Source organism: Ictalurus furcatus, chromosome 10 (genome assembly GCF_023375685.1).
Source record: "Ictalurus furcatus strain D&B chromosome 10, Billie_1.0, whole genome shotgun sequence".
NCBI lineage: Eukaryota > Metazoa > Chordata > Actinopteri > Siluriformes > Ictaluridae > Ictalurus > Ictalurus furcatus.
Genome location: NC_071264.1, coordinates 2,595,020 through 2,608,246, shown reverse-complemented (window position 1 = coordinate 2,608,246; position 13,227 = coordinate 2,595,020). Strand labels below are relative to the sequence as shown.

Here is a 13,227-nt window from a genome sequence, read left to right as displayed (position 1 = left end):
GACACAACTTTCTTTATTAGCTAATTAATAAAATTAAACATTTTTTATATATATATTTAATGCACAACTTATTATAACTAAAATGAAGTAATTTCACTTAAAGGTTTGCCCTAAGGTTTATGTAAATTTGAGCATTATATACATTCTCTCTGTCTCTGTCTCTGTCTCTCTCTCTCTCTCTCTCTCTCTTTCTCTCTCTCTCTGTAGGTCCTGGCATTGCTTTTGTGGTTTATCCAGAAGCCCTCACTAGGCTACCAATCTCTCCATTTTGGGCCATCATCTTCTTCCTCATGCTCCTCACGCTTGGACTGGATACCATGGTAACTATGCAATGTGTGTGTGTGTGTGTGTGTGTGTGTGTGCGTGTGTGTGTGTGTGTGTGTGTTTGTGAGAGAGAGAATTAGAGAAAGAGAGAAACCGGAAATGCCAATGATGTCGGTACAGGTGTGTTCTATTTACACTCACACTCTTGTCCCCTCTACAGTTCGCGACCATCGAGACTATCGTGACATCAGTAGCTGATGAATTTCCCAAATATCTGCGAAAGCACAAGCCTCTCTTCACCCTCGTGTGCTGTGTGTGCTTCTATATTCTGGGCTTCCCGATGATAACTGAGGTTGGAATCATGACTTTTGAATTGGCACACCTTACAGTTGGTGTGTTAAAATAGAGAATGCTTAGTAGTACATGTTTTAAAATGCTTCAAAGAATAGGTCACTGGAAAATTAAATATCCCCCTTATACCAAATGTAGTTGATCAGCGAACACCACTTTAATTTTACACTGGAGCTATAAAACTAACGTAGCTATAAGGGTAAAATCTAACCTGTTCTTATTTAATTTGAACTAACTGGCTAGCTATAAAGTGCTGCACTAACTACCAAGTATTACTTTCAACGTTTAAAGCACTAAATGGCTTAGATCCGATGTATCTTTCTGCTATCTTCAGTAAGCATTCCTTTTAAACTCGAGGCATGTAAAGCAGCTTGGCACACACAATTGAAAAGTAGGGCGGAAAGGTGAAGCAGTGGGTAGCATTTCTGTGAGTATCAGCGTCCTGCGTTCGATACTGGGCTCAGGCCATCATGGAGATTCTATGTTCTCCCCATGTCTGCATGGGTTTTTTTTTTTCCGGTTACATCCCATTTCCTAAAAACATACCAGTAGGTGGGATTGGCTACAACAAATTTCCCCTAGGTGTGAATATGTGTGTGCATTGTTCCCTGTGATGAATTGGTGTCCTATCCAGGGTGTAATCCCACTTTAAGCCCAGTTTTCCCAGAATAGGCTCTGGATCCTCTTCAAACCTGATCAGGATAAAGTGGTTACTTAAAGTGAGTGATTGAGAAAGCACAGCAATGAAGTTCCAATCCCTTATTTATTTATTAATTTTTTTGTAAAATAAGCTAGTAACCAAACATTGCTTTTGTTTAAAGTCAAAAATGATGAAAAGTATGTGATAATGCAGTTTAAAAATATGAATTTTCTGACATTTTCCTTCTATTCAAAATAAACTTTGCTTAGTCATTTTCTCTCTATGCATTGTGTGTGTGTGTGTGTGTGTGTATTTTACCCCCACAGAGTGGCATGTACATGCTACAGCTAGTTGACACCTATGCAGCCTCGTATTCTCTTGTCATCATAGCCATCTTTGAGCTAATTGGAATTTCTTACATCTATGGTGAGTTCATTAACTTCACTGTTTGGTACTAAATCTAATGGCTCAAAAACATGAATGAATGAATGAATGAATGAATGGAGAATTAACTTCCTGCTGATTAAAAAGAAAAACAGACAAGAACCATTATTATGAATATGGATTAAAAATTTTGACCACCAATTGTGGTTTTCTCAAACGTAATCAACTGCGATTGTGAGGTGAACTTAGCTAGAGCTAAAGTTAATAAGCAAATATTAGAGACATTAATTTACTGGCTTTGCATTAAACTCAGCATCAATATATCCTACCAATCACAACACTCATTGACCATTTGTACTGCTGAGAATGGAGATTGGAGACAAAAAGCTTGGTTTGGTATTTTTATTGACTTAATTCGGTTGGCGTTTAGCTCAAATGATAAATCCTCAGATAATATGACTAAGGAGCAGTCTTATTTGAATTCACAGAATATAAGCTTATATATAAGTACAGTATGGAAGAAAAGCCTGTTCACTATTTATGAAAAATATTAGTAATTTTAACCATTTTTATGCAGCCTTTAATAATAATAATAATAATAATAATAATAATAATAATAATAATAGTTGTTGTTTGTTGTTGTTGTTATTATTATTATTATTATTATTATTATTATTTGTCTGTAAGACAGATCATTTAAACTGGTGAACTATTGTGCATTATTTAACTTATGGATATTCTGGTGATGTCACTGATGATGCTGGCATGGGTGCTGGTGGATTATTTTAGAAACTGACGATCACTTGGGATTTTTCTCGGCAAGAAAAACTAAAAACATCCAGTTGTTTAGCAGGGCAGAAATGTCTTGTTGATGAAAGAGATCAGGGGAGAAGAGTTTCAATCTGACAGGAAGAATATCATCACTCTTTATAAAAAAACATAAAAAGCAGAAAAACATAGCAACTTAAATAGCAGATAGGCTAAAACAGCAGAAGGACCACATCAAGTTGCCCTCCTTTCAGAACAGGAAATTGAGGCTACATTGGACACAGGCTCATATCCTGGCCTTATTTTATGGTCTTCATTGAATCTTCACTTAGCCTGTTTTGTTCTAAGCACTTGTGATACTGAGATGCTTTTCTGCTCACAATGGTGATCGTGAGAATGTGTGTGGTATTTTGAGTTACTGTAGCCTTCTTATCAACTAGAACCAGTTTGGCTATTCTCCTCATTCCTGCTGCTCATTGGATGTTTAAGTTTTTTTTGCACAGCAGTTTTTGAAATACTCCGACCAGCCCATCTGGAAAGAATCCACCAAAAACCATGCAGTGGTCATGGTCACTGAGATCACATTTCCTCCCTATCTGATGTTTGAAGAACTTTAATTGAAGCTCTTGACATCTTCTGCATGATTTTATGCATTGTGTTGCTGCTACATAATTGGATTGGCTGATTGAATAATTGCTTATTTGTTTTACTTAACCACAATTGTAACTGGTCTCACTCAGTGTCCATAATGTTTTTCCCACCTTATTTTTTCTCTCAGTTTTAGTAAATTTTTGCTGTTGTTGGTATTTTCATTGTGATGTGAATGAACATTACCTACTTTGGCCACTAGATGTTGCTTTTGTCATTCCCGGTTTAGCAGAAATGACAAATTGGGTTGAAATAAGCAGTTTTAGACAGCTTCCAACATGAAGCTTTATCTGTTTACTCTGTTTCTCTGATGAGCCTAAAAGTGCTGTCTGTGGGAGAAAAACAAGCCATTTTGAAGCTGAGAAAAGAGGAAAAATCTATCAGACCCATTACACAAGCATAGGCATAGCTAATACAACAGTTTGGAATGTCCTGAAACAGAAAGAAACTACTCATGTACTAACAACCAGACATGGAACGGGTCGGCCAAGGAAAACATGACAGAAACATTGTGAGAGCTGTGAAGAAAAACCCCCAAAACAACAGATAGTGACAGTCACAAGGCAGGGGTGAAGGTATCACAATCCACCATTTGATGAAGACTTCAAGTGCAGAAATATCGAGGCCACACAACAAGATGCAAACTGCTCATGAACAATAAGAATGAGGAAGCCAGATTGGAAATTGCATAGAAATACTGAGATGAGCCACAAAATTTTGTTACCATGATTAGCCTCTACCAATGGAAATGCCAAAGTGCGGAAAGAAAGGATCTGCTCATAATCCAAAACATAGAAGCTCATCAGTCAAGCATGGTGGAGGTAGTGTTATGGCTTGGGGTTGCATGGCTGCTTCTGGAACAGGCTCACTAATCTTTATCGATAATGGATCTCATGATGGTAGCAGCAGAATGAATTCTCAGGTTTAGAGAAACAACCTGTCTTCCAATTTACAGAGAAATTAATCCAATCTAATTGGGAGGAACTTAGATAATGCAGCAAGACAATGACCCAAAAAGCACTGCCAACTCAACAAAAGACTTTATCAGGAGGGAAAAGTGGAAGGTTTTAGTCTGGCAAGTCAATCTCCAGATTTGAACCCAGTCCAGCATGTATTAAACCTCCTGAAGAGGAGACTGATGGGAAAAAAACATGCAGCAAAACAATCAATAACTGAAAGAAGCTACAGTACAAACCCACAAAAGTCACCGGCTTAATGCAGTTATTCCAATTAAGGGATATGCAACCAATTATTAATTGTTATTTACTTTAATTTACTTCAAGACTTAAGCTGTTTAACACATCTAGATGTAAATATCAGGATATGAAAGTTGGACTGTCCCCTCCAAAAATATTGACCAATTCTATTGTTTTCGGTATACGTTGAAGATCATTTGGTGTACATTGAAGATCATTGGGTATACGTTGAAGATCATTCGGTGTACATTGAAAATCATTGGGTATACGTTGAAGATCATTCGGTGTACATTGAAGATCATTGGGTATACGTTGAAGATCATTCGGTGTACATTGAAGATCATTGGGTATACTTTGATGATCATTCGGTGTACATTGAAGATCATTGGGTATACTTTGATGATCATTCGGTGTACATTGAAGATCATTGGGTATACGTTGAAGATCATTCGGTGTACATTGAAGATCATTGGGTATACGTTGAAGATCATTCAGTATACATTGAAGATCATTCTGTATAAATTGAAGATCATTCGGTAAACATTGAAGATCATTCAGTATACATTGAAGATAATTTGGTATACATTGAAGATCATTCGGTAAACACTGAAGATCATTCGGTAAACATTGATGATCATTCGGTATACATTGATGATCATTCGGTATACATTGAACATAATTCGGTATACATTAAACATCATTCGGTATACATTGAAGATCATTCATTATACGTTGACAATCATTCGGTATACATTGACGATCATTCGGTATACATTGACGATCATTCGGTATACGTTGAAGATCATTCGGTATACAGAGGGTTTCTCTGTATTCCATGTCTTGTTTCCACTTTTAACTGCACACAGCTGATATCTGAAGAAGGCATAAGCATGAGGATGATCACTGGAGCTCCATTACCATCAGGAGTATTTTCCATCCTCACTGAAAAAATAGATTAAATGCAAATCTTCTGAGATTTGCAACATAAATATGTTTATGCTGTAAAATACAGAGGCAGTCTGGGACAATGAAATGGAGCAGTGTGAAATAGTACATGCTACAGGAGGGACAAAAACATGGTGCCTCTAATTTACTAAAGTGAAAGTTTTTTTAGGTTCCTAATTTATTTTCTCCTTTGTTCTTTGTTGTTCGTTTTCTTCTGCATCAATAAATCAATATTTCCCTTTCTCTTTCTCTCTCTCGCTCTCTCTGCAGGCTTGCAACGGTTCTGCGAGGACATAGAAATGATGATTGGTTTCCAGCCGAACAGGTTCTGGAGGATGTGTTGGGCTTTTGTAACACCGACTATTCTCACAGTATGTTTCATTCTATACATAACAGTTTTCCTCCCTTTTTCCTGCCTACATCTAAGCATTTACGCTCAAATTGGAGACAGGAAATGGACTGTTACAGACTGCCTGAGACTAGGAGAAAACTATGTCGCTGGCACAATTACAGCTCTTGAGTCTGAACACAATAGCAGCCTGTTTTTGAAGCTACAGGATACACGATTTTTGAAAATGCTAACTACTGGACTTATGAAAGAACATTTCATTATGTGGGTTTGCTGCGAGTGCATACATTTTCATGAATTGCTGTGTCCTAAAACCACACAATGTAGTAGTATTACTAAAATTTAAAAAAAAAAGGCACCAATGCTGAAGTGAATCAAATAATAAATTAATGAATAAACTAGTCATTTAATGATAGCTAGCTAGCTGAAATACAGTGTAAAGAACATAACCATAATGGCTGGTGCGTTTTGTATTCTAGCCTGCCAAAAAACTTTGGCGTGAGTTCTCTAGCTCAACAGCTTGAACCTTTTCATACATAAATTATTTATATGAGTATCCAGATTACTTAAAATTGCATGATATATGAATTTTGATTCTGTCTAAATTGTCGAAGATATCATTTCTGAATATCCAAAAGTTACACAGTTGAATTTTTACGTGTTTAACGTGGAAAAGGCAGGAGGTGTGCTTTGGGGGTTTCCTCTGGGCACTCTGGTTTCCTCCCCCAGTCCAAAGACATATGGTGTAGGCTGATTGGTGTTTCCAAATTGTCTGTAGTGTGTGCAAATGTCCATGGTGTTCCCTGAAATTTGTGCACAGAGTTCCCTGGGATAGGCTAAAGGCTCCCCTGCAACTCTGTGTATGATAAGCGGTACGGAAATGGATGGATAGAAAATCAGTTTAGCACAAAAACATTTTTTGCTTAAATGTTATTTGTTATCTTGTTATTTATTAATTTTATATAGAAAGCTGGTAGAGATGGAGAGTGACCAGTCTTGAATGACAGTCTAATACTTGGATGTAGTTCAGATTTATTCACTGCTGTGTTGTAATTTAGATTGATTCTATTTTTTTATTCTGTTTTGTGTTGTAGTTTATTTTGGTGCTGAGTTTGTACCAGTGGAAGGTGATGACCTACGAGGACTACACCTACCCCACCTGGTCCATGGTGCTCGGCTGGCTCATGGTCATCTGCTCTGTTATCTGGATCCCCATCATGTTCGTCATTAAGATGTACCTTGCTCCAGGAACCATCATCGAGGTACTAATAATCGTATTCATAATATCAGTAATAATATGAGTACAATAATACAGAATTAACCTGTTATACAGTTTATTCAAGTTGAATGTACGAGTAACTATAATGTACTGTTTGACTCAGAAATATGACATGTTTTTGCTGAAAGGATATTCTTAGTTATTTTTGTGTTGAAGATGTATTCAAACATCAGAGGATATTTAGAGCCAGGTTAAAGTCATGTGAACTTTTATGTTCATATTGAAATATTCAGTATTGATGAATCATACAGATATAATCATGGGCGTGAACCAAAACAGGTAGTCTTTAAGGTTGTATCCCCATATTATTTCCCTTTCTGTCAATTTCAATTTCAGCTTTTGACTGTATTGCCAATACAATTTGTAAACCCAGTTTTATAGGATGGAAATAATAATTAAGGAACAACTGAATTTTGCAATTCAGCATTTTAAAAGTAACTAACAACACTACACTCCTTTCCTCCCTTCTCTCTCTCTCTCTCTCTCTCTCTCTCTCTCTCTCTCTTTCCCTGCAGCGATTGAAGCTTGTATGTTCTCCTCAGCCTGATTGGGGTCCTTTCTTGATGAAGCATCGTGGTGAGCGCTATAAAAACATGATTGACCCACTTGGAACAAATTCATTGGGGCTCAAACTTCCTCCTAAGGACTTCCAGCTATCTGGCCCTTGACCTCATGACTGTCGCCCACTGACTTTTTGACTTCATTTGTCTACCCTCAATTTCTATTAATACCTTAGTACGCACTAATCGACAGACTTATCAACACACCAGGGGCTTAAACTCTGTTTAAACTCTTCCAGCCACTTCAACTTCAATTTTCTACCTTCAAGTTCTTCTTATTCCTTCCTCCTAGAAGGAAAGACCTCTTTCTCTTATAACTGTCCACCCTTTCCTTTGTCTTCACTGTTCCCTCTTCTCTAAAAACTTCTTTTTCTTTCTTCTTGGCTGCAAAGCCGCTATCATTTCAATGGTGGACATCTTGTATACACCTTTCTGCATACTTTTTCTCCCTCTCATACACAAACATATCCTGAAAGACCCAAATCACGTACGGGAGATGAACAATTATTTATTTCTTTTTTAAGGCTAATTCCTGCTCTTTACCTGCTCTTTAAATCCGTAAATTTGTGCCTCTGACCTCTTCTTTGTTGCTGTACAATTCAGAATAAATATGAAGCTAGAAGGACAGCATTATGCTAGCTGCTAAATCCTATATTCCTGCATTACAAGAAGCACAAAGCTAGTTGTTGATTTCTTTCAATTACGTAATCTCTCAAAACTGTATGCACATTAACCTCTCACGTTAATAAGCAGACGATTGCAGCCATAATGTTTAGAACACTACTCAGTGGCCAGGTAGCATTTATGTGTGAAAACATATATATTTAACGCTACATGTTCGTGATCTTTACTTGTGTCTTTTATGCAAGAAGGAGAATCTTTATGATATAAATCCATATTATATATATATATATATATATATATATATATATATATATATATATATGTGTGTGTGTGTGTGTGTGTGTGTGTGTGTGTGTGTGTATCAAATTTACACTGGCAGTGTGGCATGTGTGCTAACTTGTGTGTCGTTAGCTGTGTGGCTGATAAATATGATATTTATATATTTTAGAGAGTTGTAGTTAGTTAAGCTCTGTGTTAAATGTCATCGCCTTCCTTCAACGTCAGTAGATTACAAAAATAGTTATTTGTCTCGGACTAAGATGTTTGTAGATATTTCTCTTTTTCTTTTACATCTGTTGTCGAAGTCATGCCATGAAACAGGGTCTCAGGTATAATTGTCATTGGCCTTATTTATTTATTTTTTCTTCCGAAGAAGTCGATTCATTTATCCTTTTTATTTGCAAAAAAAAAAAAAACCCTCTAAATTACTTTTGGACTTTCAAATACAGGTTTCAGAGATGGATAATGACCCTTTATATTTCTACAATCAAATTTCTAGTGAGATGATTATGTGCTTTTCCTCATTGAATACCGGAAGGGCAGATTTGGATTATTCAGACCCATATTTTATTTAATATTATTTCAATGCAGAAGAGTTGCTACAAATGAGAACAGCATGCCTGTCGTCAATTGTTGTTAGTGTACAATAATCAAAAGTATGGTATACAGACAGTGTACATAGTACTGTACTGTAGCCTATTAAGTAGCTAGCTTGTAGCATGCTCACTAAAAAAATAGGTCAATTAGTGATCAAATTAATCAGCACACTATACTAAAGCCTGACGCAGGGACAATAAAGACATATGACGTCTATGTCTATGTTACAGATATAGCAGGCAACTTGCACTTCATAATTCATAACTCACATCCATGACTTTTCCTTTTCCTGAACAATTCCTAAACATTTGAAGCCATGAGGAAAATTATCTTCTACTACAACTCAGAGGTTTAACATATAAATATATCTTTTTGTTTAAATTAAATGTATGTGTGATAGTGACCAATCAAAGTAATGAATTCTAAAGCAATCAAATATTATTGGCTCTTAATAATCACACAGACCTCTTTAGGTGCGTTGAGTGAGTTGCTCGAAATGCTACAAAAGCTGAAGTATAACACTGAGATTTTCGAGTGCGTCCGGATTTGCTGCATGCTTTCTCATTATGTCATAGATGAGGTGTCATGAGAAAAAAAAAAAAATAGTATATTCCTTCCTCCTTATATATATATATATATATATTTATATATATAAATATTCTATGTATATGAATTCCTTTCAGTATTTAGTACCACAAAATTTGTGTGTGTGTGAGTGTGTGTATAAAAGTGCATTCCTTAGTAACTGTGTTCCTAAATAGCCATCTAGTGTTAGCAGCCTGGGATAGACGGCAGATAATGAAAAATATCTGGCAGTCAGCGTAGTGTCTATATAGTGCAAAAATATCTTGTTTTAAATATCTGATTTTCTCCCCCTCAGGAAAAAAAGCAGGTTTGTTAGAAATCTTCATGAAACTGGACAGACGAGTCAAATGGCCTCTTTGATATATTTATCACTACACAATGCTGTGGAAATATTGTACCATTGTATCATGCTTACAATAGGAAGAAGAAAAAACAGTAAAATATAGTTTGTTTGAATGTATAAAATCAGATATAGATTCCATGTTGCTGTACATTATTCAGTTCAATTCAATTTTATTTGTATAGCGCTTTTTACAATAGACATTGTCTCAAAGCAGCTTTACAGAAATATCAACATGGTATACAGATATTAAAGGTGCGAATTTATCCCAACTGAGCAAGCCACTGAGTGGCGACGGTGGCGAGGAAAAACTCCTTAAGATGTTTTAAGAGGAAAAAACCTTGAGAGGAACCAGACTCAGAAGGGAACCCATCCTCATCTGGGTAACAACAGATAGTGTGAAAAAGTTCATTATTGACTTATATGAAGTCTGTATGGCCATAGAAGCAGCCGTAGTCCCACCAGTCTGGAATTGGAAAAGATTTGAGCTCCATCCAGAGGCAGAAAGGATCTGGATCTCTAGTATCTCCATAAAATCGTGTATGGCTCGGCAGAAGGAGAGAGGGAGAGAAAAGATTATTAGGACTGGGAATTAGTATAATAGAAAGTCTAGTCAGGGTAGGCTTGAGTAAACAAATACGTTTTAAGCCTAGACTTAAACACTGAGACTGTGTCTGAGTCCCGAACACTAATTGGAAGACTGTTCCATAACTGTGGGGCTCTATAAGCGAAAGCTCTCCCCCTGCTGTAGCCTTCACTATTCGAGGTACCGTCAGATAGCCTGCATCTTTTGATCTAAGTAGGCGTGGCGGATCATAGAAAACCAAAAGGTCGCTTAGATATTGTGGCACGAGACCGTTTAGTGCTTTATAGGTTAATAAAAGTATTTTATAGTTAATGCGAGATTCCACTGGGAGCCAATGCAGTGTTGATAAGATCGGGGTGATGTGGTCGTATCTTCTGGTTCTAGTTAGGACTCTAGCAGCTGCATTCTGGACTAACTGGAGTTTGTTTATATTCCTACTGGAACATCCAGACAGTAAGACATTACAGTAATCTAGTCTAGAGGTGACGAATGCATGAACTAGTATTTCTGCATCATGTAGTGACAATATATTTCTTATCTTAGAAATATTTCTGAGATGAAAGAAAGTTATCCTAGTAATATTATCTACATGAGCATCAAATGATAGGCTGGAGTCAATAATCACTCCAAGGTCTTTAACTGCTGTACATGATGAAACAGAAAGACCATCCAGAGTAACCATGTGATCAGAAGGATTATTTCTAGCTACACGTGGTCCTAATAATAGTATTTCTGTTTTATCAGAATTAAGTAAAAGGAAGTTAGTTAACATCCAACATTAGTACTGTATATTATTCACGTGAACTGTGGAGGGTTTTGTCATGATCCAGCCATGTCTTGTATGTTAATATGTCTAGATATGTGACTTTAGGAAAACAGAGTGGATTAAATCAAGTGAAAATGCAGTGTAAAACAATGCTATACGTGGCTGTATGTGGCAATAGAGTTACAAATATTAGTATGATACCAAACTTGAGTTAAACATCCAGCAAAGTTTAAATTGGACAGTAACAAGCAAGCTTTACCCAAGGTTAACCCTGGACACTGCATCAAAAGCAAGATGTTGGAAAAATTCTACTTGTAGACATTGGCTAGTCATTAATTATGGATCGTTATACTGAATATAGTGAAAACAAGATCAATGTAATCAAGGTCAATGATCGATTAAATCACAACCTGTGGAATTTAATGCAATGTCCTGCCCCTATAGTCCTAACAATATCACTTATCTTCCAGATGTATTAATATAAAAACAAATGATGATGGACAAGCTGTAACTTGATTGCCCTATGTTAACAGTATGACTATGAAGAGAGTCCTGAAATCTGTATAAAATTATGAAATATTAAAATACAACATTCTGAAAATGAAGAATATCTATGATGACAATCGGTGTGTACTGAGTAACCTATATAGTGCAAAAATGCCATGTTTAAATGTCTGTTCCTCCTTCAGAACACAAAGTTCAGGTTAGTTACAGTAGCAACCACTTTTTGGTAGGTGACTAGAGACACAGGAGACTGAATGAGAATCTCTGCATATATTTACGGCTCTATATTTTCAAGGGCAGAGCATGTTGTCAATTAAATGGCACAGAGAGTCACTGTGGAACTGCGATAATGAAGGAGAACTCGGGGAATGTGAGCTGGAGTTTTGGACAGCTTCAGATTTGAGCTAGATAGTCAGGCTCCCTGCCAATGAAAAGTCTTGGGTAGGAGTTGTTGAATAGTATGGAGGAGGTAGGGGGTGCAGAAACTCTGCCACATGTAGAGAAAGGGACTAATGGAAATGTATAGCTGGTTAACTACAAAGAACTCTTACTCGTTAACTACAGCTTCTCACTTTCTCCCAAACTTCAGTTATTTCATAAATTCATTTAAAGTGTCTGAATACCATAGCCAAACACAACAGTATTTACACAGTGCAGAAAGCAAATACAAATGGCTCATAATATTCATCTCCATATAATATATAGTGTTCCAAATACTAGCAGATAATATAAACATTGTCTCTTACTGTACAGTAGAGAATGTACTGTAGCCTATTAAGTAGCTAGCTAATAGCCTTCTAATAGTTGGCTAATAATAGGCTAGGGTTAAGATGCATACATAGAAAGAAGAGAAATTAGAAAATATTGTTATAGCCTGCATGATAATGAAGAGCTTAGAATGGAGACTATGACTTGTAATAGTTTTGTTGAGCAGTGATGTAATATCCAGCATAAAAATTTCGCGCTCTCTAGGCCTAACATCTCTCCATTCTCGACCTGAAAAATAAAAACACGCGGACACTAAATAAATAGCTAGCTGACTGACTTGCATGCGCTGTTTGTGTTTATCTGTGTTATTCCAGTGTTCTTTTCTCCTCTTCTTTATCTCCTCTCCTGTTCTCCTTCTTTCTCTCCTTTGCATGAATTCCTCACATCTGGACGAGCTGGCTTATTTTTTTCCCCTTCTTAAAAAAAACAACAACAAAAAAAAACTAAAACAAAACAAAAAATTAAATAATAAATGCCTATGGTCCAACAAGGACCAGTAGGTAACCAAAGAAGGAGAATTTTGTGAAATATTTATTAAATAAAAGATAATATCTACATATAAACTATATAAATAGCCTACGTATATATGAAGAAGACAATATTAAGCTATGTGTTTAGGAGACAGAGATACTGCCACTCATTTTCCATGTAGTGCTCACTGATGTATGTTCAGGTCAAACAGCCTTATAGATAAAAAAAAAAAAAAGTATTTCAAAAATATTAATACCAAGTAGCTTCTAGTCAGTCATATATCTCCATATAGATCTCTAATGTAATGTCTGTTGTGTCTTTTG

At 36.3% G+C, this 13,227-nt stretch overlaps 1 protein-coding gene across 1 annotated transcript in view; it reads left to right on the top strand.

Annotated features, from left to right (window-relative positions):
- The window catches only part of slc6a5 (solute carrier family 6 member 5), a 33,090-nt gene extending 25,542 nt beyond the window's left edge, over nucleotides 1-7,548 (top strand). Inside the window, exons 10-15 of the mRNA XM_053634987.1 lie at nucleotides 208-320; nucleotides 485-616; nucleotides 1,582-1,681; nucleotides 5,467-5,567; nucleotides 6,640-6,807; nucleotides 7,340-7,548. Coding sequence (XP_053490962.1) covers nucleotides 208-320; nucleotides 485-616; nucleotides 1,582-1,681; nucleotides 5,467-5,567; nucleotides 6,640-6,807; nucleotides 7,340-7,492 — 767 coding nt within the window. The 3' untranslated portion in view covers nucleotides 7,493-7,548. The remainder of the gene's footprint in view (nucleotides 1-207; nucleotides 321-484; nucleotides 617-1,581; nucleotides 1,682-5,466; nucleotides 5,568-6,639; nucleotides 6,808-7,339) is intronic.
- Nucleotides 7,549-13,227: the final 5,679 nt, after the last annotated feature.